Source organism: Camelina sativa, chromosome 16, assembly GCF_030686135.1.
Source record: "Camelina sativa cultivar CO46 ecotype springtype chromosome 16, ASM3068613v1".
In the NCBI taxonomy this organism is placed as follows: Eukaryota; Viridiplantae; Streptophyta; class Magnoliopsida; order Brassicales; family Brassicaceae; genus Camelina; species Camelina sativa.
Window position 1 is genome coordinate 22826823 of NC_141895.1, and position 26894 is coordinate 22853716.

Consider the following 26894-nt stretch of genomic DNA (forward strand, 5'->3'; position numbering starts at 1 on the left):
AATGGGAACAAAACAAAAAAACCAATGGATTGAGTGAGTACCCTTTGGTTAAAAGAAAACATTTTGGGTACTAATTTTGTATTGGAATCTGAGTTTTGGTGCTTTATCAGAGGGTTTTAAATAGGTTAAGTAGTATATAAAAGGAAAAACGAGGGCCATACTTGTTAAATTTTTGTGTTATGTATACACGCGATCGACGTGAATCCTGAATTGGTTGACTGTTTTTTTATTCAAAAATAATTAAAAAGTCAGGAGTAATGGGTCCATGCATTCAAGTAAATTACAGTGATACCCCTTTACTCTCGCATGTTATTTTGAATTTGAAATCACACACACAGTCACACACGGACTCTCTCTATTATTAATTACTTCATTCATTGTATAATATGTTTATATAAAAATATGAAGAACATTTAACTAAAACGCAAATTCTAATGGAGTGTGATTCTTAAGATATTAACAATTAACATGTTTGTAAACTTTGAAGGTATAAACCTACAAAAAATACACGGTATAAAAAGTTTGAAGAAAAGAGTTGTTAGCTAGGTGTAACATGGATCGGAAGTAATCCAAAAAGTAAAACATATTTCAGATAAAGTCTTTATTTTTGGCCTTATAAGCTAAAATGCTGTTTTCAGGCAATTGGTGTTTACAATTACACTAAATAATCTACAATGTAAACCGTCACCCACATAAATTTGTTAGTGTTATTATCCAAATTTTTAGCAACGCCTCCTTCATTTGATATATAGGACGTACTATAATGCTTCTTATTTGTAATTTTGTTTTCTTTCTGTATGACAATTAGTTTGTGCATGTTTTCAATGGGATATTCTTTTTTATATATATACGTAACTAGATTTTGATGATTAGCTACCTACTGTATTGTGTTTTCTTTTTTATATACACTAACTATTTTGTATCTTTGGGCGTTTCAATTTTTAGTAGATTTTGATGACTACTACTTCATGGCTAAACACATATAGTTCTAGTGTGTCATGGATATGTACAAAAGTAAAACAATGATATAGACAAATTTAGCATATAATGTGCTTTTTTTTTCTTTTTTTTTTTGGTCAAATAGCATATAATGTGCCTATTGTCGCTAGTTAGTCCGAAACCAGAAAAAAAAAAAAAAAAAAAAAAAAAAAAAAAGTAAACCCTTAAATCAGTAATCATATTTCTCTGAATGCTGGAAACTAATGGTGGTTTTAAGAGTTAACTAATTAATATTAATTATAGTTCATGTCGTCAACTAATCAACAAAGTCGTTGTAGTATAGTGGTAAGTATTCCCGCCTGTCACGAGGGTGACCCGGGTTCGATCCCCGGCAACGGCGTTCTTTTTTTTTCCATAAGTTATTTGAAACCCTCTGATTGACTCCAAATCTTCCCAAGAGATTATATAACACGGAGATTTCTGAATTCTGATAAACGTCATCATCTAAAGCTATTATAAATACCGTAAATGAATTTATTACGTATCTATACTACTACTAGCAGTCTAGCGAGTCAGAGCTGTACGCCTGTACCCTCTTAAGTTAGTCATACTTCTTCGCCTTTTTTTTTTTTGGTTTTTCTGAACTTTATTACGACATAAAACAGTTGACATTTCCAGATTAAAGTCACAGTTTATACCATATAGGTAAAAGTAGCTTATACGAAGTATATATGTTTTTGACTATTTATAATTTTTGATTAACATTTGTAAAGTGTAATCTCAATTTTGCATTCGTTGTAAGATCAATCATATATAATATGTCGCCGAGCCTAGCTGTGGAACAAACCCAGTCAAACCCCTTTTTCAATGAACTATACATTTGTGTAGTTACTAGTTATAAATGATGGTATAAAACAACTAATAAATCATTCTAAATATAATGATGGACTCAGCAATTAACTTTATAAAAACTTTAGCAAATTTCAAGTTGTGGACTATAAAAGTAATCTGGATACTATACTAAAAGCTTCAAATAAACTTATGCATAGAAACATATACACTAGTAAATACTAAATACGACCCAAATTATAAATTACGAAGAAGAGGGTTAAGAAAGTAAATGTATGGGTAAATTACATACAACTAATGAAGACAAAAGTGGTCACAATTCGTTCATATGCTAAGAAAAAAGTGGTAATTCTCTCTATCTAATTAAAGACATCATTATGTTTCATCTTATTGTATGATTGATTTATATCTACTCTATTAGTATAAGATTAAAAAAAAAATTGAGAGAACCAATCAAATGGTGTGTTTTTCGGTCACACAAGTAAGGGACCCACACTGAAGAATCGGGTCCCACGCTGTCTCATCTTTTCTTCTTCTCTGTGTATTATTTGGTCATTACTATCTTTTTTTTCTTTTAACACACACCAACAAAAAATAAAATAAAAATCAACAATAACGTACTGCTACGACGACGATACACACACGCTACTGTCTTATTATCGTGTACGCCGAATCACACACATCCCTATATATACACTTTACTCAATCTCACCCTTCAAACACCACGTTGTTACACGTGGACGATTGATATAATAAAAACAGTAATTATTTAATGTGCACCTCAAAGTACTCGAACACACACACACAGACGAGTCAACCTTTTTTAACATCAAAGTAAAAAAAAAAAAAAAAAAAGAAAGAGAGAGAGAGATTCTTCTTCGATTCCAGCGAAGGGAAAAGCGTATTCCTCGTGAGCACTAACTTCTCACTCCTCTCTTCATCATCTTCTTCTTCTTCTTCTTCAGTCTGTGTTCACACAAATCTTCAGTTCTTCACCTACCCCATCCAAAGCTCTCTCTCTCTCTCTCTCGGAGATTTCGAGGTTTGGCGGTGGTGGTTTTTTCTGCCGATGACGTCTGACGGTGCTACGTCGACATCAGCAGCAGCGAGGAGGAAACCGTCGTGGAGAGAGAGGGAGAATAATCGGAGGAGAGAGAGACGGAGAAGAGCTGTAGCTGCTAAGATATACACTGGTCTTAGAGCTCAAGGGGATTATAATTTGCCTAAACATTGTGATAATAATGAGGTCCTTAAGGCTCTTTGTTCTGAAGCTGGTTGGGTTGTTGAAGAAGACGGTACTACTTATCGCAAGGTTATTTTACTTTCTTTTTTTCAGATCTGAGCCTTATTGTTTCTTAATGTTGGAGTTGTTTGAATCTGAATTCGTCGATTTTGATTCTTAGATTCAAAATTAGGAAAAATACATTTTAGTTACCTTATCAAATCAAGCATGTTTATACATGGATCTAGGGTTATCTTTCTAATTTTAGACTGATGTGTCCCAATTATGATTTGCTGATGATCCAAATCTTGAGCTATATTATTAGTATGCTAAGGTCTTCTTCATCTGTATCTATGATACTTGATCCATTCTGATTGGTTATTGTTGTTTGTTTGTGTTTGGAGCAACAGGGATGCAAGCCTCTACATGGTGAGATAGCTTCAACAGGGATGCATAGCCCTCTTTCATCAGCTTTTCAAAGTCCAATCCCGTCTTACCAAGTCAGCCCTTCTTCCTCATCTTTCCCAAGTCCCTCTCGTGGTGAACCAAATTCCACCTACTTCCCCTTCCTCAGAAACGGTGGCATTCCTTCCTCTCTTCCTTCTCTCAGAATCTCAAACAGTTGTCCCGTTACCCCACCTGTCACGTCTCCAACTTCCAAGAATCCTAAACCGTTGCCCAACTGGGACTCTATTGCTCAGCAGTCCATGGCTATTGCTAAACAATCCATGGCGTCTTTTAATTATCCTTTCTATGCGGTTTCTGCACCTGCTAGTCCTACACATCGCCAGTTTCATACCCCGGCTACTATACCTGAATGTGATGAGTCTGACTCTTCTACTGTTGATTCTGGTCATTGGATAAGTTTTCAGAAGTTTGCACAACAACATCAACAGCCTATATTCTCTGCCTCTATGGTCCCAACTTCTCCTACTTTCAATCTTGTGAAACCCGCTCCTCCGCAGATGTCTCCAAATGCTTCTGCGTTCCAAGAGATTGGTCAAAGCTCTGAATTTAAATTTGAGAATAGCCAAGTTAAGCCGTGGGAAGGAGAGAGGATACATGATGTTGGTATGGAGGATCTTGAGCTTACACTTGGAAATGGCAAGGCTCGTGGTTGACAATATGAACAAACTGGGCAAAAAAACTCATATTGTTCCTTCTTCCAGGTATTTGGATCTTTATGGGAATCTCATATGTTCCTCACTTACTGTCCAAATATGCTTCTCAAAGCCTTCTCCGTGGAAGCATTTGGAGTGTTAGAGTGATTTGTTCAGTTCATGAATTTGGTTTCAAAAGCATTATTTGTAGATAAAATATCTTAATATGTATGATTCTGTCCCCTTACAAATGTCACATGAAGTAGTGGCTTGAACCTGTTTTGTGTCTTGTCAAATTGCTTAGTCTCATGTCTCAAGCTCATGCTTGCATCAAAGATCCAATCTTTGCAGAACATATTCTTTTACAAAATGTTAAATTCTTTATTCTCTGCAATCAATCTTTTTGTCAAACACTAACCCATATCATCAAATAACTAGTTAGACAAAGCTAGCTAGAAGAAAAGCACAATCAATTAACGGAGCTAGCTAGAAAGGCTACATTCCATAATGAATACAAACTCTGCTCACTCATCTTCTTAATAATCCAATCCCCTGTTGCTGATCAAACAAGCCGTGGAGAATGCAGATCCAGTTTGGTGTCCATCTCAAGGCTTTTCAGTTCATTCTCAGTCTCAACATTACATTCTTGGTATCTGAAACAAGCTGTGAGATGATCATTCACAATGCCAGAGGCCTGCAAGAAGGAATAGATAACAGTAGGACCAACGCAGCGAAACCCTCTCTGCATCATATCTTTACTAATGTACTCTGCCTTTGGCGACTTAACCGGCACTTGACGACCATAACGATAGCCATTTCTTAATGGCTTGTGGTTCACAAATCTCCAACAATAATTGCTGAATGATCCATATTCTTGCTTGACCTGTTTTCAATTTACAACCAAAGCTGATTCAAATAAGTTTTCAACACATAATATTCACAATTTCTTATCAAAGCACACAGCACCGACCTTAAGAACTGATTTTGCGTTCTCTACAATTGCTCGCAGCTTCTGCTCGGATAGAATTAGACACCCGTTTACTCTAAGAGACGTCAACCTCTTCTCTGTGAATTGTGATATAGCTGAAGGATCAAACTCTTCAAAGAGCTTCCTGCAAAACGAAACAAAAACCTTTTACTAGTACACCAAATTAAAACACAAAATAGTCAAATTCAGTGGCCTAAGTTTACCTAAAGTCCTCTCTTTTGTGCAGGATTGAAGGCCAGCTAAACTCAGCCAATGCTTGTGAGAACACAAGTAGCTCGAAGAGTTTCTTATCGTCACGAACTGGAACACCCCATTCCTCGTCATGGAACAACACATAGATCGGGTCTGTCATCAAGCACCATTATTAATAATTAACCGAAAAAACTTATATAGTAGTATCAATCAATCTTCAACGAAAAAAAGAAAGATTTTTGTCCTTATATGTCCCAACTACAAGACCAAGTTATTGCTGGGTGCAATAAATATGTTGTAGACATGTATGAAAACGGATTGTCACCTCTATAAACTTTAACACATATTCAAAAAAAAAATGTTACTACATTTCGTAAACCATAAAAAAAAGGCTAAAAACCAATTATTCACATGGCTTCTTCATTTGTGAAGTCGATAGAGATATTTTTTAGAGGCCAAAAACGAAATAAATTGGGTAAGTATCTTTTAATTCCTTTGCAGATTCATTAAATGTGCGACAAGGACAACAAAGTCTCTCTACATTGTGGTATAATGTTACAACATTTTTTATTTCTAACATTAAAACCAAAAAGAACATTTTATTTCCAACATTAAAACAAAAAAAATCATTTTATTCCATCTTCTTTTAAAACATGATCTCCTCGTTATTAACGAAATTCTACATTTTATAAATTAAAAATAAATAGTAGAAAAAATTGTAAAATATAAATTAAAGTTAACCGAGGCAAAGAGGGAAAAGATAAAAAAATAATAAAAAGTGGTCAGAGAGAGAGAGACCTGAATTAGGTGTGATCCAGTGGCATCTCTTGACCGGTCCCGGAATTTTAGGAGAAATGTCTTTAACGACGGCAACGGCGGCGACATCATTGAGCTTCGTAGTTACTACTCCGTTCCGTTTAGACGGAGTTATGATTTTCCCAGAGTTCGTCGTCTTTACCGTTGAACGTTCCGAGGATGAAGTGGAAGAAGATGAATCATCAGTCGAAGCTGACAAACTCGAGTCCGGCTTCTTCTTCGCCGCCGGAGATTTCGTCACTCGTTGTTGTGGCTTCTTTGTAATCTCTGTGTTCGTAACCTTGAATCTGTTCCCGGTTGAACAGAGGATAGCTCGAGACTCAACAACCATTGGTTTAACCGGAGAACGAAGCTTAGAGACTACAGACATCTCGTAAGAAGCTTTGAAGGGGTAGGGAGATGGAGAATTTGAAGGTAATATGAGGGTAAAATCGGAAAGTGAGATGAGATCAGACTCAGGAGAGGAAGAAAGAGAGAGAGAGATGGAACAGAGTATGAATGAGAGAGCTTATTTGGAGAGGTTTTAAAAAGAAACAAAGAAGAAACGGTAACAAATTAAAAAAAAAAAAAAAAAAAAGGAGGTAAACCGGTTATAGCCGGTGAATATTGCTTACGTGGACGGTTAATTTATGCTTTTGGTTTCAGAAAAGGACACCGTTACTAATGGTGTTATTACATGTAATGTCGTGAAAATTACGCTTTTGTCTCATTAGTTCAGGATTAAAGTTTGCCGCCTGCATTTTCTAACTTACTACTATATGGTTATTATTAATTGAAAATTCAATACACCAAAGTCTTAATGCTTTTATGACTTTAAACCATATATACAGTAAAAATGTAACGAAACAATGACTACATTACTTGGAAATAAAAATAAAAATTAGAGGGTTTTAAACCCTAAAGAATGTTTTTGGAGAATGCACCAAAAGTCTTCAATTCCGCATGCTTTTACGACTTTGACACATATACACATATACAGTAAAATTAATGAAACAACTGTTACATTATTTTACTCCCGACCTCGAAGTTAACTGCTTCAGTAGCTCGTGCCCTCAATCACACAGCTTTTGGCTTCTCGAAGAGGGGGAAGTACAATGATTGTCAATGAACCAATTTTATTTGACCCCCACTTCCTTTATGTTATTTTAATGCTCTTAAAGAAAAAGAATTCACTCAAGAACTGGAAGAAGAAAATACAGGACAAACTAGAATTTCACGAATTACTTAGTATAACTTCATTTTAGTCCAAAATTTTTATTGGCGCATTTTTAATTACAAATACAATATTAAGTTTATGGTTCTAATGATCCGTATCCTTATCACACTTGTATCATTTTTATCTACGTATGTAAACTTTGTTACTTGTGTGACGGCAAAGAAACCTCATATGATTAATGGAGGGTAGATAGATAATTTAGAGTTGGGCAGAGAGTCAGAGTCTAAATTTGGTGAAGTGTGTATGCGGTGTTTTGAGTGAAGGGTATAATGGGGAATACAAACAAAAGCTTTAAGTAGAAGTTAAAAAAGTAGCTTACCGTTAACCAAAAAAAAAAAGAATCGTAAAAGCCAACACAACACCAACTCCACCACAACCTCAACCTTACCATTGCCTTTGTTTTCTTCTTCTAACGGCTAACTACTAAACCCCCTTTATTGGGCTTATTAGCCCAATTAATTATATGGCCTTTAACTATTATCTATATCTCCTCCGTACGTACTTAACCTTCTTTTATAAGCCTTTTATGATTAGATAGATCTCAACAAACAAACAACAAATCTTGCTGTAAAACCTGTGCCAACTAAAATTTCTGCATTCTGCAAACATCTTTTGATTCAGAGAACCGTATCTTGTACTGTATATAGCCTTCGTGTAAAAACTAAAAGACTAAAGATTTGTTGTCTTCCTTTTAAACCGGTCCAAGAGTGTTGAAGTGGTCCCTGCTTCCTAAATGATTGAATCAAACCAAATCAAACCAAAAAAAAAAAAAAAAGAAGGACTTGAATAAGAAGATTTAATGATCCTGCAACGTTTTATATAATTGCCATAAAACATTAGTTATAGTAACACCAACGTGTAATAATAACACGAAAACTTTCTCAGCCATGTATTTTTGCCTTTTTGGTTTGTAGAGGCACCCGGGGTGCCGCACCCCCTTTTGTTTTTTTTGTTTTTGGTGTGGAGGCACCCCTTTTGTTGTAGTTTGTATGTATGAAGAATTAATAATGCCCTCTGGTACGATTTTCTAACCGTGTTTCCTTCGATCATATTCATTAAAGGAACCGGCCTCCACCCGTTCCCGGACCGGACCAAAGAATCTGTGAATTGAAAACTTACTAATTCATTACGTTAGGGCCCATTAAAAAAAGCCCGTTATAGATAGAGTACCTTTCAAGTTTCTTCAACCCTACCTAGTCTCTATATATATACTCCACAAACCCTCCAAATTGCTGTCATTCGATTACGAAACCCTAATCGATCTCGAGATCCAAACAAACCTCTCTTTCATAAATCTTACGTAAGATTTCTCTACATCAACCGCTCAACATGGACGACGGGAGGGAGCATACCAACATTGTGGAGTTTTATCCGCTTCGTTTTGAAGAACGTTCTGATCCGTTGCTACATGACGGCTTGTGTTATATAAAGATTTATGGCACCCACATCACTAGAACCGTCTACCGCCCACTCATAGGCCCGGACATGCTGATGGCGCAGACGGAAGTGACGAGAACATATGACTTTCCAATGAAATTTGAGCTACCTGGTTCCAGGTCAGATCTCTACGATACTTTTAGAATGAGATTTCTTTCGGATGAACTCGGAGATTATTGGAATCTGCACCCAGACTGGAATTTGGAGAATCTGGCGGAGAATACATGTCAATATGCTGAGTCTCGGGGTTTCTGTTTGCAAGGAAGAGCACCACAACTATTTGAGCTTACCGTTGTTGAAGCTTTCGTCGAACTCTCCATTATGAGTGAAGCTGCTGGATGGAAAATGGGTGTATGGAAAGAAGGACTAGCTCCAGCCCCTCCGATTGACATCGTAGAATGTACCTTGTGTCATCAGGACATGACCCACGGTAATAGCATTGCGCTAAGTTGTGGGGATGTTTTTCACAAGCATTGTTTCTTTCCTCTTTGGTGGGAAGACAAGGGCACCAATTGCCCTCATTGTGCCCGCGAGTGTCTTTAGAAACACTAGAGTTACCTATTTTGTTCTTCTACATCCTCTTAAACATGGCTTAGCTCAATTAATTATATATGGCTTTTAACTACATGTCTACATCTACATCTTTCTTAAACCTCTCTTTAAAGCCTTTTATGTGATGTGATATAACTATATGTCTATATCTGATATAATTGGTGTGTTGCTGTAAAACCTGTGACACCTAAAATTCTGTATTCTGCAAACATCTTCTCTTTTGATTCATTAGAACCGTGTATCTGTACATACATAGCCTTTGGTTTACGAACTAAAACACTTAAAATATTTTTTCCTTTTAAACCGGTCCGAGAGTGTTGAAGTGGTCCCATGCTTCCTAAATGGTTGAATCAAAGCCAAAAGAAAGAAAAAAAGGACTTGCTTATTAGAATTAATGATCATGAAAATTTTCATGAAAACAGTAGTGTGTTATAGTAGTAACTAACAACCTGTAATAACTCGAAAACTTTCTCAGCCATGTATTTTTGGTTTGAAGAGGCACCCTTTTGTTGTAGTTTGTCTGGATGAAGGATTAGTAACGCCCTCTGGTACGATTTTCTAACCGCGTTTCCTTCTATCATATCCATTAGAGGAACTGGTCTCCACCCGCTCCCGGACCAAAGAATCTGTAATTTGAAACTTCCAAATTCATTTACTTATGCAAATAGGCTAATGCATGCATATACATAATCAATAGAATACTTACATATTGCAACGTGGACAGAAGAGACCGAATGTTTCCGCTCTTTCCGCTTGACCACTTGCGAATTTTAGCATCAATGCTCTACAGAGGTTCGGATTCCACTTTCTTTTAGTTTTGAGAGTTAAAGAAATCGAAAATGTATCTCTTTGCAAATTCCAATAGTATTACCTGGATTTCTTCAGCATTATTAGTGGTTTCTTCCATTTGGTTTTCATCTTGTGTTATATCCTCCACCTGCACGTCACATTACAAGTTCCACGAAAATCATTACAAGAAACATACGCAATATTAGATTGAAAAAAAAACATCAAGGTTGAAGGGCGCATTAGATTACATCAAAGTTTACATGGAAGGGCTCATCTATATCCTCCGAGGTTGTATGTGCTGACAGAAATAAAAAATGGTAAGCTCAAATGTTATTTAGTTGTGTAGATATAACAATGTTGGATACATCTCCAAGTCCAAGAACTTACCTGTGGTTGGTTCTTGACGCTCTTCTTGTTCATTAACACCACGAGCCTTATTATTCTTCAGGCTCTCCCGATCTGAAACCTTTTCCTGAGTTGCTTGTGGACGCTTCTGATCCCGATCCTGCAATGATATTTATAAGTAAGGCATCACAAACCAAGGAACAAATAGCTAACAAGATATTGATTTTCAGATTAAGTACCATAGCAGGAATATCTGAAGTCGATTTCTTTGGTTGATCAGAAATGTTTACAGTTTCCTTGGCATTAGCACTGTCATGATTAATATCAGTCTTGGGAGTTTCTTTAGCTCTCCTCCATCTAGAGCTTTTTCCAAGAGATTCCCCACCTGCTCCAACTGAAGCTCCTTGACTGAAAATCTTAACAAAGTCACTCACTTTTCCTTTGGCTCCATCTTTGCCAACTTCTGGTGTTGCGGATGAACTTGCGAAGCTGGATTTATCGGGTATCGGGCTATCCAAAGAACTTTTCATGCCTTGTGGTTTCTTCTTTGTTCTTGAATCTTCAGTAGAACTTCGCGTGCTCTTGGCTTTGCCTTTACCTTTTCTCAATTCTCTCTCTGGTACTATTTCCTCACCTGCAATGACAAAGAAACCAAAATGAAGTCCACAAAAGGAAGCTAACCCAACCCAACCAAACGAAACAAACATATATGAGTCTGCAGAAACCAACCTTGCTTCTCATTATTATCCTTAAAAATAGAATGAAGAGGCTTCACAGTAGCTTCATACGCTTTTGACAAACCAGAGAAGGCCTGTTCAGACATCGAATCAACTGAATGAAGAGGCTTCACAGTAGCTTCACGCGCCGTTGACACACCAGAGAAGGCCTGTTCAGACACAAAATCAAATTCTGTTTTCACTTCTTCTGTCTGAACACCAGGACGTTTCTTGGATGTCTTCTTTTCCTCATTCAAACTAGATAAACCAATTTCTCCTTCTTCTTCAACATCTTTACCCGCTTTCTCAACAGAAGAAGTAGATTGAGGACCACTCAATGTCACAGGGGTTGTTGTCTCCTCAGCTTTAGACATAGAACTCAATCTAGAACTGCCCCAAATGACAACAGGAACTCCTTTATTAGGCCACTTGTAGATAGAGAAATGAAACTGCCTGCCTTTGCCAGTAACAACAACTCTTGGAGTATCATCACAAGAACCATCTGAATCTGATTTACCAGTAGAGACCATATCGGCTTTACTAGAAGTTCTTGACAAAGGAGAGCTCGAAACAGTTTCTTTGTTCTTGCTTAAACTACGAGTAGCTGAACCAAATGTGGGAATCTCCTTTGCTTTTGCAGGTAAACTAAGGAACAAAGTCGTCAAAGATTACAAAACTAATTATCAAATATGATTATGAAACTAATCTTAGTGTTATATATTAAACAGACCTGAACTGAGCAGGAAACGAAGTCCCTGAAGATTCGGGTTTGAGAGCCGGGCTAAGGATCCGAGAACCCGGAAGTGATGACCCGAACGGTTCTCGCTCCTTCTTCTTCATCATCATCGGCGAAGAAGAAGAAGAAGACGACGATTCATTCACTCTGAAAATATCGTCGAAGAAATCATCGCTGGTGAAACGACGCCGGACCGACGTCTCTTCTCCGAAGACAGGCTTCTCGTCTTGAGGAACCAGAGCGCCGATGTTGGCGATGACGTCACGCCGCCGGAGAGCGGATTCGCTGAAGCTATGCCGCGTGGCTTCGTTATTATTAGCTACAACTACTTTAGAGCGTCTCTTAGGAGGACCACCGAACACGTCACCGAAATCGATGTCAACGTCGTCATTAACGCCGCTGGGATTACGTAACACGAGTGGTGGTGAGCTGGAGGAGGCTAAAAGAACGGTTTCTGAGCTTTGTAATGTCTGCATAAGCACTAAATTGAAGATTGCTCTGTCAGATGGATACAGAGGAAGTAACTAAGGCTGAAACAATTAAGGTTTAAAGAAAAGAAAGAAAAGAAAAAAAAGACAAAGACAGAGAGGTAAATGTGGGGTTCCGTTTCATTTGAAACCACAAAAAAAAAAAAGGGATTTTCCGGTGACTACAGAGAGAAGAATCTTAAAAAAGAGTCTTCTTTGTGGATAAAACAACACATAAAGCCAAACTCTTTCACTCTCTTCGTCTTCCATCTCTCTCTTTTCTTGCCCAATCTTTTGTTTTTTTTTTTGTCTCTCTCATAACAATCTTTTTTTTTTGTGTGGTCAGGAATAATAATAAAGAGTTAAAAGAGACTTTTCTGGGTATAGAAGAAGGTTAACAGTATAGTTGAGGTTTCAGCAAGTACGTAGGATGCACAAGATTCATACTACAGATTACAGAAGAAGAAGTACTACGGAAAAAATCTGCCATTGGATTTTTTTTTGGATATCTTGCTTAACAAGCATCTAATCTCTCTTATCAATCAGAAGTCAGAAGTCAGAACCATAGGGGAAGCTATCAAGTGCATCTTGTTTGTACTGGCGACTGGCACTGTTCTTGGTCAATGGTTATATATTAACACAGGATACCATACTGAAAGAGAGAATGGTCCTACTCCATCTAACATCTAACTAGGTTTAGGCAGAATTGCCAAACTCAGCACAACCAAATTTATTACGATTCTAAAATAGCAATGACCAAATTATGTATCATTTCCACCTCAAATCCACACTATTCGAATTAAAAATCGTACCAAAACCAAACTGTTAGGTTTCAAAAAGCACAGAGATGATCAAATCATAAAGCCTAATTGATGCCTAATAGTACTCCTTTCCTAAGCAGTTGAGACATCGTTGTATCCTGCAATGTTAAAAAAAAAAAAAAAACAGTATACCTAGTTAGATGTTAGATGGAGTAGGACCATTCTCTCTTTCAGTATGGTATCCTGTGTTAATATAACCATTGAAGGAGAAAAAGAAACAGTAAAGGAAAAACCTTTGACCATCGCAAGTAGGGCAAAGACATGGATTGATACAAACTGGATCGTACAACGGTGACCATCTAATCGTTGCGTTTCCTTTGCATAATTTGCATATGTAAAACCCTTTTCCACGACAAACTCTACAAGCCAATCCGTTTCTCTTCCGTTTCTCTTCAATTGTATATCGAAATGCTCCTATAGCTGCTGAGGAAACAGCGCTTATGATCACAAACCCGCCAACAATTACGCCAGCGCTGGTTCTCAAGAACCTAATCGGTTCTAGTGGCATCTCCTACAGTGTTATATAACCTCTCTGCGGAATTTCGTCGAACACCTTGAGTGCGTGTTTCTGAGTTTTATAAAATTACAGTATATCGCAAATTATGAAGCAACAAAAAGGATTAAAGGGAACAGAAATCAGCTTTTCTCCCGCCCATTAGATGAACACAAAATCTGTGATTTTAGGAGTTGCAGAGGTGACTTTGGAGGAAGAAGATAATGGGTTGATAATAATAATTGTGTGTTCTGACCATAACAAATACCAAACCGAAGTACATTAGATGATTAAATTTAAATCCGACAGTAACCGGATCAAACCGGAAACTATATATACCGACCAGTCTTGGTAGTATTTTTAACTCGAAATCCTAGTGAAGAGAAGATGAGCACCGTTTTGAGGCTGCAAGGTCACAAACAAAACAGGAGCATGAGCATAACTTGGAGACAACCTGAAACTGTAATGCTTCAAGATCGTAGCCAGAACAGTTTTGGTCTCATTCACAGCAAGATTCTGTCCCACACAAGTCCTCGGCCCTAACCCAAACGGTACAAGCAGAGCTGATTGTTTCTTAGGATCTTCAAACCTACGCGGATTAAACTCCTCTGCGTCGTTTCCCCATGTTTCTGTGTCGTGGTGCATCGCGACAACTGATAGATATATTTGACTTCCTGCAGGAATGTCAAGGTTTCCGAGCTTAGCTCTCCTAAGTGTGTCACGGTTTAGTGTCATTGCTGGAGGGTAGAGCCGGAGAGTCTCGTTGATTATCATACTTAGCTGTTAGCAGAGACAAAAAAAATAAAAGTATTTGGTGTTAAGAATCAGTGTCTCTTGAAACCATACTTAAGTTGGGGTTTAAGGACGTACAGCCTTGAGATCTTGTAAGACGTCTAGAGTAGGAAACCCGGTTGGTCCGAGGACGCGTATGACTTCTTCCCGAGCAATGTTTTGCCATTCTTGGTGCATAGCTAAGAGAACTAAAACAAACGTCAGAAGGTTACCAGTTGTTTCCTTAGCTGCAAAGTAGAAGGTTTTGCATTCGTCTATAACTTCTTCAATCCCAAGCTTCTCTTCTTGACCATTCTGATTCGTGTAAGAAGACATAAAAGCCTGAAGCATAGTTCCTGAGTACTCAACAGCTGTTGTTTTGTTGCTTTCTATCAGTTTCAGGATAGAACCACGGATTTGTTTCTCGATCCTCCATATCTCTTTATTAGTCTTCGAAGGAAAGAATCTAACCCAGCATTTGAAAATTAGCACTAAGGTTCTTGTTTCAAACTTGTTCTCTAAACTAGAAAGATGTCCCATAAGACATACCTGAATCCGGGGATGTAAACGCTCCATCGAACCAGATAGAAAAGACGCATCATACGCTCCTGCAGCGCAAAGATTTCTTTCCCTTCCTCCACGCTGTTCCCAAAAGCTGTTCTTGATAACATATCTACAGACAAATCGTGCATCTCTTTGTGTACCTCTAACTCAATCTCTTCTGCTCCGTTTCTCATCTCCTCCCATTTCTCCAAAAACATCATAGTACTTGTCACCATTTGCGGCACCCACCTCTATAACAACAAAGATCTCAGCTTTAGAAGTAATCAAGTTTCGGATTTGGTAACATCTAAACTAAACTAGAGACTGGCACTATATTGTCTGAATTACAGAGCTTAGTTTCTAACTATACCTTGAGTTTCTCCATTGTAAAAGCTTGTTTAGCGATTCTTCTATGGAAAGCCCATTGATCGCCTCTAAGACCAGGAAGACCCTGAGCATAAAGCAGCTTAGACAAAGGGTTATGCCCGATTCGATCAAACGACCCACCCGTCGTTAAAGCTTCTCGGATGAATCTCGGATCCGACGTTGCCACAACCGGTTTCGACCCGAACCAGTAGAGAAACGTCTTCCCGTAGGCACGTGACCACGCGTGGTAGTGAGGAGCCACACGGTGGACGAACTCATGAGGATTGTTCCCGGAAGTAATCGGCTTTGCTTTCGCCTCCGCCGTTAATCGGCTCACCTCTCCGGAGTTTCCGGTGAATATCCGGTAACGAGGACCCGTCACGCTCTGTTTCTTGAAGTGAGATTGGATTCTCCAAGGAACCCATAGATAGCTGTAGATGAATCTGAAGACAAGAAAGAAGAAAAAGACCAAGACGATGATGAAGAGCACTGTCATAGTTGGTTTACTTAGTAGTAGTTATCTTCAACTCTCTCTGTCTCTCTGCTTCAATTTCATTTATTGGAATATCGAAAAGACAAAAAAAAAAAAGAAAAAAACATTTTTTAATCTGATCTTTGATTCTTGATATTCGACACGAAGATTACAAAAAGATTTTGTGTGAACAAGATGTGACCGGAGAAACAAAGCTACCGGTAAAAAAAAACTATTTCTTCGCCGGCGTTTTTTACACATTACAAAAAAAAGAAAATGAAGCGTTGACCGGTAAAAAAGAACATAACGAACTATGAAAAAAACGGCGACGGTTAATAGAAAAAGGAGCTAAGTTTCGTCGTCTAAAGCTTTGTTGTTACCAAACAAGCTCTCTCTTCTTTTACCAAACCCACTTGAATCAAGACCTGACCCACCACGATATTTCATTTCCTGTGCGGTTGTTCTGTAGTTAGTAGTTTCCACTGGTGCTCTTGAGTTCGGGTCGTTAGAGCCTACTGAACGGTAAGCACTTGTTGCTGCTCCAGGGGGATACTGAGATGGGGAGACATACCTTCTTCGAAGATCCATGTGGTCGTCGTTTCTCCTAATTGTTTCAGCGAATGCGGAACTGTTTTGTGCAGTTGTAGTAGTAGTAGTAGTAGAAGAAGACATTGTTGTGGAGGCGAAAGGATCGTCAGGTCCCCAAGCAGTGAGAGATTCTTTCTTCTTGGCGAAAAAATGCCAAGCGCCAAATAAGAAAAGTATGAAGAAGAAGACAGGACTGCTCCAAAGCATTGTGTTGAATTCTGCTTTGGAGATCGGAAGCTTTGATTTGTAAGTAGCGACGTATCCATCTCCTAAACCCATCACAAGCAGCTTTTCACGGTCGCTTGCTATCAAAGGAGTTGTTGCCTTTTCGCGCTTCTGGTGATAAGTGGTTTTAGATGATTCTCGATGGCTCAAGAACGTTGATCTGATATCTTCCAATGCAGCGGGGAAAAGAAGCCGAGGACCAGTGGTTGGAACGTAGTGTTGAGTCGATACATTGTATACAAAGACTTTCTCTTGGTTGACTACAAGTAGATAACCTTTGATGGCTTGTAACGCTACAGGCTCCTCCAACTGAACCTTTTTCTTTGATCTCACTCTACATTTGAAGTTCATGATATCTCCGAGGAGCAATACGTGAATGATCTCGCCTTCGGATGTAAATCCGTAAGCTTTAGACCGTTCTGACGCATCAAAAACATAACTTCTCGCTAGAGAATGGTTTAAACCTTCACACTCAGATTCTTTGATCTTCATGCTTCTTAAGTCCAATGAACCAGCACCAGTCTCAGTGAGAAACAACAGCCTCTGCTTCAAGAACACAAGCGGTCTACTAGATGGGGTAACGGAGCCATAAACCGTTCTGTTCGCAGAGAAAACCGTGAGCTTTCCGCTAAGATCCGTCGCCAATATATACCTAACTCGACCCACATGATGCACTTCCAGTAGAGTCACTTCCAAACCGTCCTCAATGCCAACAAACTTGCCAACACATTCCATCACAGCGGAACTCCAGTCTTCCCCGATTGAGCCCTCGCGGAGTCTATGCAACAAGATGACTCCGCTCTGGTGACCAGTCACAACAAAGCTCTCGTTCTTATACACAGACATGTAAGACACCATCGCCGTGACTGGTGAATCGCAGGTAGTGAAAAACTCAACCAAAACATCACCATTTCTCAAGAAGACAAAAACCCTACCACTAGAATCCCCAACTGCGAAATACTTGCTTAAACCTTCGTAATCTCGAAACGGCAACACGTTGATACAAGTAGCGTCGGAGTCTAATTTCACAGCTGATGTGAATTCGAATCTCTCGGACCAGAAAGGACTGTACTTTGTCACAGAAAAAGCCTTGGCTTTCTCTCTATTAATCCCTTCTTCTTCGATCTCATCACGACTGATCTCTTTCTTTACCTTAATCAGAGTTTCATCAGATAACTTAGCATCTAACCTAGCAACTACTTCCGTAAGATTCCTAACAAGTTCCTCGAGCCTATGCAACGAAACACTTTGTCTGTCGGATTCGCTGCTGGTCACGACGACTCCAGGAGAAGCATCTGAGTTCTCGAACAGAATCGGATCGGACTCGGACTCGGAAGCGGTGACAACAGTAGATGCACCCGAGAAAGACGGTAAAAGGAAAAGCAAACTAAGTGAGACAAAGAAGGAGAAGCAGAAAAAAAAGGACTTGCCTTTTCGAGAATCCGCCATTAAAGTGGGCATCAAAGGGTCCCTTTTTTTTTACTTCTGAAAATCAGTAAGTAACCGCCATTTTTATGTAGATCTTCTAACAGAAGAGGGATGATTCGGATCTGGAAAGAAGAAGATTTATCCGGTCAGAATCTATCTGAGATTTTCTCTTGCAAGTCAAACCAACGTTGAGGTAAGAGAAAACTAAAATAGAAATTGTCAAACAAAAATTTATTTTTCTTTGTCCGAAACTCTCTCTCGGTCTTCTTCAGTCTCAGCAGCGAAGCTCAACGGAAGAAGCAAAAAAAAATATATCCTTAGATTTTTATTTTTGGGATCATAGAAGTTTTCATTTGTTTTATGCGGGCCGACGGTCTATTTCCCCACGAGATGTATTGTATCGAATCAGATAGATCTCGTTTTTTACCCTCGGTCTATATTTCCCCGAAATAAAAGTTCGAAACCTATATCTCCCCGAATAAAAAGTTCGAAAGCTATATCTCCACAATTCTGGATTATATTGGTTTACCGTCTAAACCTGAGACCAAACCAGATATGTTTCGAATGTAAACCATATGTTGAACCAGTTTGGTAATAAAACCCGACCCGTTTGATCATATATCCAGAATCCCCAAATAAAACCTAAAATCGATTTTCGTTTTTCATAATCGATTCCTTTTATTGAGTTTGGTTCTTCTTCTTGAGATTACTTCTTCTTTCATTTACAAGTTTGAGTATCACAATGAGTAATGTATCATCCAATTCCACTGAATCTAGTTTGCAGGGAAGAGGAAGGGCTATCGGTGTGCCAAAGAGATGTTGGTGCGGAGAAGGAATCATATCTTTGATATCGAAGTCTGATTCCAACCCTTACAGGAGATATTATCGGTGTCAATTTGCCGTAGCTAATAAGGTAAGTCGATTTTATTTTATTTTTGATTTTTTCTGTTTTCGTGTATAAAATTAGGAATGTTGCAGCTTAGGAATGATGAACACACTTTCAAATGGGTGGATGAGGCATTTGTCAATGAGTTAGACACATTGAATGCAAAGAATGCTGACCTTGAGAAGCAGCTGAAAGAGATCAGAACAGAGAGGTTTGAGTTTGAGAAGATGGTCTATGAGAAGATGGAGAAAGAGATATTTGAGAAGGTTGAAGATGGTTTGTCTGAAGCCAAAGCAAGCCAGAAGAAAATCATGATTTTCTTAGTCTTCTTTTGTATGATCATGATTGGTCTCACTAAGCTACTAGGTTGAAGAACGAGATGAGTGTTGTTCCTTTAGTTTGTTGTTGCTATGTTTTTGTTTCAGTTGTAATATGTTGCTATTAAAAGACTATGAGATGGTAATGAGCAGCAAAAGTTAAGAAGTTATGATCATTAATGAAATCCTAAATCGTTCACAAAACAGTTAACAAAAGACATCTCAATTTTTGACAAAAGACATAGGGATTACAAGTCTATGTGGTCAAAAATACATTCAAGGCAACCACAAAATTAGAACCCTATTTCTACTTAGCTAGTTTGATTAAGCTTGAGTGAGTGAACCTTGGCTTGGTTCAGGTTGACTTGGCTGCAAAACAAATATAAAACATTGAAATATTAGTAAACCGAAACAAGCTCCACAAACTGAAACCATGAAAAAGAAAATACATTCACCTTGGGAAATTCATTCTTGTGGAACCTAGAATTATGATTAGCTGCTCCACAAATGCCACAATGCATGATTCTTTTTTTCTCCTTTGGTTTCTTCTTAGTTGGCGACTCATTAGCACCCTTCTTCCTTTTTTTGTCAGGCTTTGTCTTCTTCTCTTTAGCTTGATCGTTATCTTCATCTGGTAAACACACATTAGGAGTCTTTGTTTCAGGCCAAAATCGTGGACCTCTCTGTGGAACGAGGCCTTCGGTGTAATTCCTTTTCCATATAGCTGTCCGGAACCATTGACAGACATAGTTCTCAGCTACAAGTGTTTTGTCGATGATGACTGCATAGGCATGTTCACATGGGATGCCACATATCTGCCACTTCATGCAAGAAAAAAGCATTTTTTTCAGGCAGACTCTGTGTTTATCTAAGCCATGCGTTACTTCATATGCTCCATTGGTGCTTGAGCTGACCTTCGACTCAGATGCATACTTATGCTCTTTAGCTAGAAACAATGCAACATATGGAGTACAAATCCCTGCAAACAAGCAGACACAATCATTATCGTGTACAACCATAAACAAACATCATCATTTAAAAGAAAATGAGGAAATTACCTGTGTGAGAATGAGATTCTGCAGACCTTTTGGCAATCCTCACCATCGCAAGTCGTCTTATTGTCTCTAGCATAGCAATGAATGGTTTCTCTCTTGCCTTGTTAATGGAACTGTTAAAAGACTCTGTGGGGTTATTATCAACATCTTCACAATAACTCCCAATCTTGTGAAATGCCCTACACCAGCTTTTTGGATTTGTCCTCATGACATCATTGTACACACCAGTATCATAGCAGTAGATCCTCTCCAAGTGCCGCTTGTAGTCCACCTCATTGTAAGACCATGCTAAATCCCACAATAGTGGCTTCATTCGGGTTTTATTACCATGATGCTTCTTCAAGTTCCCATAGATGTGTTGCACACACATTCGATGCTCCATTTTTGGTAACTCCAGCTGAACAGCCTTGATCAATCCCTAAACAATAAGAATAATCATTGTTAGTTGTCATAAACAAAAGAACTATCAACATCAGTTACAAGCCAAGAGATAAAAAATTACCTTTTGCCTATCAGAAATCAGTATAAAGCCATCACCATCATTCAATCCAAGGTCAGTCTTCAGCAACTTCATAAACCAAACCCAATTATCTGTGTTTTCAACTTTAACCACCCCCCATGCTATTGGATAAATAACATTGTTTGCATCCCTACCTAAAGCTACCAAAAGCTGTCCTTTCACCTTATTCTTTAGGAAGCAACCATCAATTCCTATTAGAGGCCTACAAGTCTCTTTCCATGTTCTTCTTATGTTGTCAAAACAAACATAGAACCTATTGAACATGTCTTTCCCATCATCAGTCGTCACACATTCAACCTCTACATGTGAATCCTTGTTAGATTCTAATATCTCAGCAGCATAATCTCTTAATCTAGCAAACTGTTCATCATACTCCTTATCAATCCAAATTAGTGCCTTCTTTCTAGCGGCCTGACATTGATGCCTAGTGACACTAATCTTCCACCTTTCCTTTATGATTTCTTCCATTTTCATTGGCATGAAGTACTCAGGATTATCTCTAATCTTATCAAGAAACAACCTAGCTATATGTGGAACCTTAAACATCTCACATTCTCCATTAGGGATACAGCTATGCTTATCATTAAACTTTCTAATCCTCCACATATTATCACTTGGCAGAATTGCAGCATACACCTTCCACTCACACCGTGAACCATCATCTCCATTACAACCAACACATATAAAGCCAATTTTGTTTTTATCATACCTGTATTGCTTTAGATTGTTTCCATTTCTGAGAACATAGTCCGTCACTGCTTCTTTGAAAGCGACTCCACTGAAGAATGTCTGCTTATCGTACAAATGCCCATCACCGCGCCTGATATGTGTGTGAACTGGCTCTGTACCGTCACCGTTTTCATCGGTATCACTCTCCGGATACACATCATGGCGGACTGGTGGTTCATCGTCGAACTCATTCACCAACTGGTCGATGTGAAAGTCATCTCTGTCGTTGGCTTCTTCGTCGAAATCTCCACCAAACTCTGCATCTGAAACGACAATCGCCATTATCGTTGTCTTCGCTAAGGAATTTCGATATTGATTTTGGATTTCACTATCTAGGGTTCTTCGCAAATTGGGGATTTTTTGGATTTCACTATCTAGGGTTCTTCGCAAATTGGGGTTTTTCGAAATCGAAGTTAATCGGGTCGAAATCGGGTTTGCTTTGGTATAATGAAGGTTTAGTTTTTTCTTAATCGGTTAGGTAAATAGTAAACCGATATAATCCACCATTATGGGTTAATTGATGTAGAAAAATTAAAATGTGGAGATATAACTTTCGAACTTTTTATTCGGGGAGATATAGGTTTCGAACTTTTATTTCGGGGAAATATAGACCGAGGGTAAAGAACAAGATCTATCTGATTCGATACAATACATCTCGTGGAGAAATAGACCGTCGGCCCGTTTTATGCCAACAAGTTTAATTTCGGTATAAATTATTACAACATGTGATAAAAACTGTTTGCGATTTCCTTTTGAGAAAGGGTTTCTTCAATAACTTTCAATAATTAGTCGATTCGAATGACTACGATGGACGACCTTATCTCCCACAAAAATCTCTGTAGCAACCTATGTACTTGAGAATCGAGACTGATATCTGATCAGGAAAATGCCATAACGCGCGGTCCTACGCCGTTTTTGCGGTGTCCTGTCCACACATAAACAAAAAGAGCTGCACCATTGAATCACGTTCATCACACGTGCTTTTTCATCACAACAACAATGTCTTTCGTCTGAATTCCTCCCAAAACACATTGCCACTGTTCTCTTTATCTTTTTGTTTTACCTGGTTTCATCTCTTTTCCTGTTAAAAATTCGTTAGATTAAAAAAAAAACTGTTAAAAAGGAAAAATGGAGAATTGATTTCACAAGAATACATTTAATCAAAGGGAGAGGGTGTTTACTTTTGGATTCGTCTTAACTGTTTTTTTATCCAATTTGAAAGCAGCAAATATAGACTCAGTGTGGTCGCTGCTTATCACTGTCTCCCGTGAATTGAAGCAAGTTTTCTTTGATGACATCTTTAGAATCTCGTACAAGGTTGCTCGTTGCCTCTTGCTCGTCTCCTCCACCACCGTCGTCGCCTGTACTGTCGCTGATCTTTCTTGTGACTGTGAGGCAGTGAATTTTGCCGGAGCTCTTTTTGGTCTGCTTTTTTCTTGAATAATCTGCGATTGTAATGAACAAAAGATTAATGTCTGCACCAGAAATCTTTATGAGATGGTGTGTGTTTTAATAGAGAGAGAGAGAGAGAACTATACCGTCTCCGGAGCTGAAGGTTCTTCTGGCACTGAGTTTGAGCTTTTGGTGTTACTGTCATCACGTTCGAATATATAGCCACGTACAACGTTTAAACCGCGCTTGCGAGATCCTTCTGATATGGAACTCTTTGTAAGTCTACCCAAGAATGATGACTGCAAAAGATTAACGGCATGAGTAAAGAAGCTGCAATTCCTTGTCCTGTTTCTAGTAAGTCTTAAAGAGTGACTTCTCTAAGAACTTTATTGGTATGTGAAAGTAACTGAAGTAGGCTTTATACCTTGGATGCCGCAGGGTTTTTGTTCATTCCCATGAGTGCCCTCTCTTTATAAGCTGAAAACAAAACAATTCAAATAGAATAGTTATAAGCAAACAGCAATGTGTATATATAAACTAAAACTCAGCCGATGATTACACAAACAGAGGGAGAAATTTGCATGTAATCTTACAAGAAGTTTTTGCTTTCTTCTTGATCTCAGGCTTCTTGATGTGGCGAAGAATTTCCTCAGAGTTTTCATCCCCAATAGATGGTGAAGACTTGGACTTTAGCTCCTGTTTCAAACAACAATGATCGAGAATCATGGGGTAGCACGAGCTTAACATCAAACAAGCTTTTCAGTCTTAACCATATAGAGGTATGTTGGATCAACTGATATAATATGGAGCATACAGAAGAACTTTTGAACCGGGTTCACCTACCATATTCCTGAGTAATCGCTGTTGCAGAAGCTTCTTTTCCATTTCCTCATCGTCAGATGACACATAAACATCATCTTCATCTGTGAACATTAAAGGGATCATTTCCTTTATTTTCTTTATGGTCATTCGCATGGAATTTGCATGACTCGGATCTTCTTCATCTTCATTTTCATCTTCATTGACGTTAGGTTTTTGCACTTCTTCATCATCAGCATCTTCAGCCCTCTCTTCATCATCGTCATCTTCATCTTCCTCTTCAGACAATACTGTTTCATCCTGTTGCAAACCACGTTGTAGCTTCTGTAAGAGTTTCTCTGTCCCTGCAGCATCTTGTTGCTCGAGCCACTTCTGATGCAGTTCATTACGTCTATCTTTATCAGTTGCATCTTCCTTAAATTGACTGACAATCATATCCCTAAGATCATCATCTTCTTCATCTTCGTCATCATCCTCATCCTCAAATCGGAGTAAATCATTGTCGCTGTCATCTTCTTCTTCAGCATCCTCATCAATAAATTTTCTAACAGGGTCACCAGGTTCATCATGGGTCTCAGAATCAGAATTTTCCTTCATGTCCTCTGCTACTTTAGAAGATCTGCAGAGAGAAAGCAAGCCTAAGTATACACAATATAACTGAACTCTACAGTACCAACTGGCTTTTCTGATTATGGCACAGAAAGCAAGCTATTCAATGCATAAGGATGGATACAAAAGATAAAAAAAAAAAACTGAGAGAGTCAGTATACACAATATAACTAAACTTAACAGAAACAACTGGCTTTTCTGATTATGGCACAGAACACAAGGTATTCATGTACTGAAACTAACATTTGTCCATAAAATATTATGAACGTGTAAAGACTGCATTATGTATAGCTTGCCAAAATTAAATAAACGAGCATGCCAATGTTCTAGCTAATTATATTTCCACTTGTAACCAAATCAAAAGATAAACTCACTTGTCAGGAGACGGATTGAGTTTGAGGTTCATGGCAACTACAGAAGGTGTCATTACTTCTTCCAAAGGTCGGCTTGAAGTCTTCTCTAGAAGTTCATCTCCAGAGTTAATCGTTTGTGGACACAAGGATGGATCCTAATTTAAAAAAAAATATGGGAGAGTCAGCTTTATATTTAATTGGACGAGCATTCAAACATTCATAAATCACTGTACCTCAAAAATCAATAATCAAATTAACAGAACAGAAAACTACTTCCTGATTGTGCAAAGAAGTATTTACACATGAGTTGGCTCACCTGATGAGTAGGGTTATTTTCAGCAATTTTGTTAGAGGGACTGTCTAAGTTCCCCGATGGACCTGCAGAGTCCTCCGAGCAATGCTGTCCTCCAGAGTTTTGCTTGCTTGTACTTTCTAAATTCATATCTTCATCCTTCTCTTCGGCTACAACTTCCTCCAAATCATCCCTGTCGCATATGTCGATAGGTTCAGATTTCTTCCTTCTAAGGAATCTGGCAACACCATAAACGATAACACACAAACACTGTTAATAAGAAAAAGAGATTATAGTAGGGAAGTGGTGAAGAAAATATATTAAAAAAAAAACTCACTGTTTTGAAATCTCCTCTTTTCTTCTTCGAATTTTCTCCAATACGGATGAAATCGGCTTTCGGACAAGAGGGGTAGGTTCAAAGGCAGCATCTCTCGTTTCTATCATAAAAAGAACAACACCAAGCCAACCACAATTGTCAGTTTCCTGCAAAACGTTGCAATGAACACTGCTGAAAAGTGTTTTGAGACTATCATATACTACCTCGCAAGAGTCTCTGGTTTTCTGCACGAAGCTGATCAAGATACTCTCTTCTTTCCTACAGACGAACAAAGAACAGTGACACCAGTTAAACCCAGCACGAACATTGCAAAGTTACCTTTCTACTAAGAAATAGAGAGTTAACCTTCTTAGTCATGTTCATGGAAGCAGTAGAGATTGGCAGCTCATCAAAGTCATCACTCTTCTTGTTCCTCTTCTTATCCCTTTTGTTCTCATTCCCCTTGCCATCACTTGACTCCAGAGCTGCTCGCTTCTTCCCAGCTTCCTTGGTTTCCGAATCCCTAATTTCCTCTTCTGATTCCGAATCCCTAATTTCCTCTCCCAATTCATCGACTGCGGAATCAAACTCAGTCCGCTCTTTACCAGCTTCCGTTGATTCCGGAACCCTAATTTCATCACTTGTTTCCAGATCAGAGATACCGTATTCTTCGCCTTTCTCGCTCAATTCATTGATTGGGGAGTCAAACTCAGGCCGCTCCTTTCCAGCTTCCGTCGGTTCGGAAACCCTAATTTCGTCACTTTCCCTCAAATCAGGGATTTCGTCTTCTTCTTCACCTTTCTCACCCGGATCTTCATTCGCCTGATTAAACTCAGACACCGAATCAAAATCAAGTACCTTCCTCGCGCTAACTCCATCCTCCACACCCAAACCCTCGAGATCAGATCGTAGCCCATCATCTTCTTCTTCCTCGAATCCACCGAAAGCATTTGCAGACTGCAATCCAGGCCTACCCAGATCCTCGCCGGCGGAATCGAGGGTTTCAGATCTAGGGCATAAATCGGAGATTGAGTTAGCTTTCTTCAACCGCCGTAGCATCCTGTTTGGAACTGGGACACTCGATTCTCCGATAGGAGAAAGCTGCTCTTCGCTATTCATCTCTCTGATTGTAATCTCTGGCCAAAATTAGACGGTGCCCAAATGGTTCTGAAGCAGAATGAATTAGTGAGAAAAGGATGAAAATGTATAAACGCTCGAGAATTTACGCGCCAAATATTTCGAATTTTGGCGCCTCTATTTTCCAGTGAGCTTTCTCTGGACTCAATTACATTTGATCATAAAGAAAAATTTAGCTACTAATTACAATTTTACAAATATTTTTCTTCTAATGTTTACACAATTATGATTCACGTATCAACCCATTTTGAAGCATTAACCAACAGAATCATGATTCAGATAAACCGGTTCATATAGACGTTGGCTGAATTAATAAACAAGAACTTTGAACGTAACTCAGATGATGACATAATACCATATATGTTTTGATTTATAGCATTATACAAATCCAAACTTCT

At 38.6% G+C, this 26894-nt stretch overlaps 8 protein-coding genes, 1 non-coding gene and 1 pseudogene across 13 annotated transcripts; 3 read left to right on the plus strand and 7 right to left on the minus strand.

Annotated features, from left to right (window-relative positions):
• The first annotated feature begins 1267 nt into the window (after positions 1-1267).
• On the plus strand, positions 1268-1339 carry TRNAD-GUC (transfer RNA aspartic acid (anticodon GUC)). The gene has a single exon. It is a non-coding gene; the product is annotated as a tRNA-Asp (tRNA).
• A 1168-nt stretch (positions 1340-2507) lies between these two features.
• Positions 2508-4504, plus strand: LOC104751378 (protein BRASSINAZOLE-RESISTANT 1). Its single transcript, XM_010473307.3, has 2 exons — positions 2508-3100; positions 3421-4504. Exons 1-2 carry the CDS (start codon positions 2858-2860, stop codon positions 4129-4131), a joined length of 954 nt encoding a protein of 317 aa, XP_010471609.1. The 5' UTR covers positions 2508-2857; the 3' UTR covers positions 4132-4504.
• LOC104751380 (uncharacterized) lies at positions 4471-6615 on the minus strand. Its single transcript, XM_010473308.3, has 4 exons — positions 6089-6615; positions 5302-5443; positions 5081-5222; positions 4471-4993 (listed from the first exon to the last, which is right to left on the minus strand). The coding sequence occupies exons 1-4, from the start codon at positions 6474-6476 to the stop codon at positions 4673-4675; spliced, it is 993 nt and encodes a 330-aa protein (XP_010471610.1). The 5' UTR covers positions 6477-6615; the 3' UTR covers positions 4471-4672.
• A 2896-nt stretch (positions 6616-9511) lies between these two features.
• On the minus strand, positions 9512-12966 carry LOC104751381 (J domain-containing protein required for chloroplast accumulation response 1). The gene is made up of 9 exons (XM_019238399.2): positions 11892-12966; positions 11175-11806; positions 10685-11079; positions 10488-10605; positions 10349-10398; positions 10183-10248; positions 10018-10095; positions 9761-9937; positions 9512-9648 (listed from the first exon to the last, which is right to left on the minus strand). Exons 1-9 carry the CDS (start codon positions 12371-12373, stop codon positions 9610-9612), a joined length of 2037 nt encoding a protein of 678 aa, XP_019093944.2. The 5' UTR covers positions 12374-12966; the 3' UTR covers positions 9512-9609.
• On the minus strand, positions 12657-13840 carry LOC109129700 (uncharacterized). The gene is made up of 2 exons (XM_019238400.2): positions 13419-13840; positions 12657-13283 (listed from the first exon to the last, which is right to left on the minus strand). The coding sequence occupies exons 1-2, from the start codon at positions 13691-13693 to the stop codon at positions 13241-13243; spliced, it is 318 nt and encodes a 105-aa protein (XP_019093945.1). The 5' UTR covers positions 13694-13840; the 3' UTR covers positions 12657-13240.
• Positions 13841-13885: 45 nt separating this feature from the next.
• On the minus strand, positions 13886-15924 carry LOC104751383 (cytochrome P450 734A1). Its single transcript, XM_010473314.3, has 4 exons — positions 15363-15924; positions 14999-15243; positions 14549-14915; positions 13886-14458 (listed from the first exon to the last, which is right to left on the minus strand). Exons 1-4 carry the CDS (start codon positions 15852-15854, stop codon positions 14039-14041), a joined length of 1524 nt encoding a protein of 507 aa, XP_010471616.2. The 5' UTR covers positions 15855-15924; the 3' UTR covers positions 13886-14038.
• LOC104751382 (putative membrane protein At1g75140 pseudogene) lies at positions 15901-18104 on the minus strand (annotated as a pseudogene). The gene has a single exon (XR_015584276.1). The product of XR_015584276.1 is annotated as a putative membrane protein At1g75140 pseudogene (transcript).
• A 615-nt stretch (positions 18105-18719) lies between these two features.
• Positions 18720-19440, plus strand: LOC109129611 (uncharacterized protein At4g04775-like). The gene is made up of 2 exons (XM_019238068.2): positions 18720-18984; positions 19050-19440. The coding sequence occupies exons 1-2, from the start codon at positions 18814-18816 to the stop codon at positions 19326-19328; spliced, it is 450 nt and encodes a 149-aa protein (XP_019093613.2). The 5' UTR covers positions 18720-18813; the 3' UTR covers positions 19329-19440.
• A 158-nt stretch (positions 19441-19598) lies between these two features.
• LOC104751384 (uncharacterized) lies at positions 19599-21860 on the minus strand. Of its 3 annotated transcripts, none has more exons than XM_087491118.1 (4): positions 20832-21860; positions 20333-20747; positions 19744-20253; positions 19599-19675 (listed from the first exon to the last, which is right to left on the minus strand). In XM_087491118.1, the coding sequence occupies exons 1-4, from the start codon at positions 21858-21860 to the stop codon at positions 19599-19601; spliced, it is 2031 nt and encodes a 676-aa protein (XP_087347244.1). The 3 variants fall into 3 exon arrangements, with proteins under 3 accessions (XP_087347244.1, XP_087347247.1, XP_087347248.1); XM_087491121.1 differs by having other exon boundaries at positions 19599-19668; positions 19740-20253; XM_087491122.1 differs by lacking the exons at positions 19599-19675; positions 19744-20253; positions 20333-20747 and having other exon boundaries at positions 21085-21102; positions 21147-21860.
• Positions 21861-22196: 336 nt separating this feature from the next.
• On the minus strand, positions 22197-26658 carry LOC104751385 (uncharacterized). Of its 2 annotated transcripts, XM_010473316.3 has the most exons (11): positions 25726-26658; positions 25584-25638; positions 25381-25480; positions 25068-25281; positions 24773-24906; positions 23814-24408; positions 23564-23666; positions 23395-23447; positions 23117-23269; positions 22760-23023; positions 22197-22659 (listed from the first exon to the last, which is right to left on the minus strand). In XM_010473316.3, exons 1-11 carry the CDS (start codon positions 26476-26478, stop codon positions 22648-22650), a joined length of 2436 nt encoding a protein of 811 aa, XP_010471618.2. In that variant the 5' UTR covers positions 26479-26658; the 3' UTR covers positions 22197-22647. The 2 variants fall into 2 exon arrangements, with proteins under 2 accessions (XP_010471618.2, XP_087347249.1); XM_087491123.1 differs by lacking the exon at positions 22197-22659 and having other exon boundaries at positions 22739-23023; positions 25726-26652.
• Between the last annotated feature and the right edge of the window lie 236 nt (positions 26659-26894).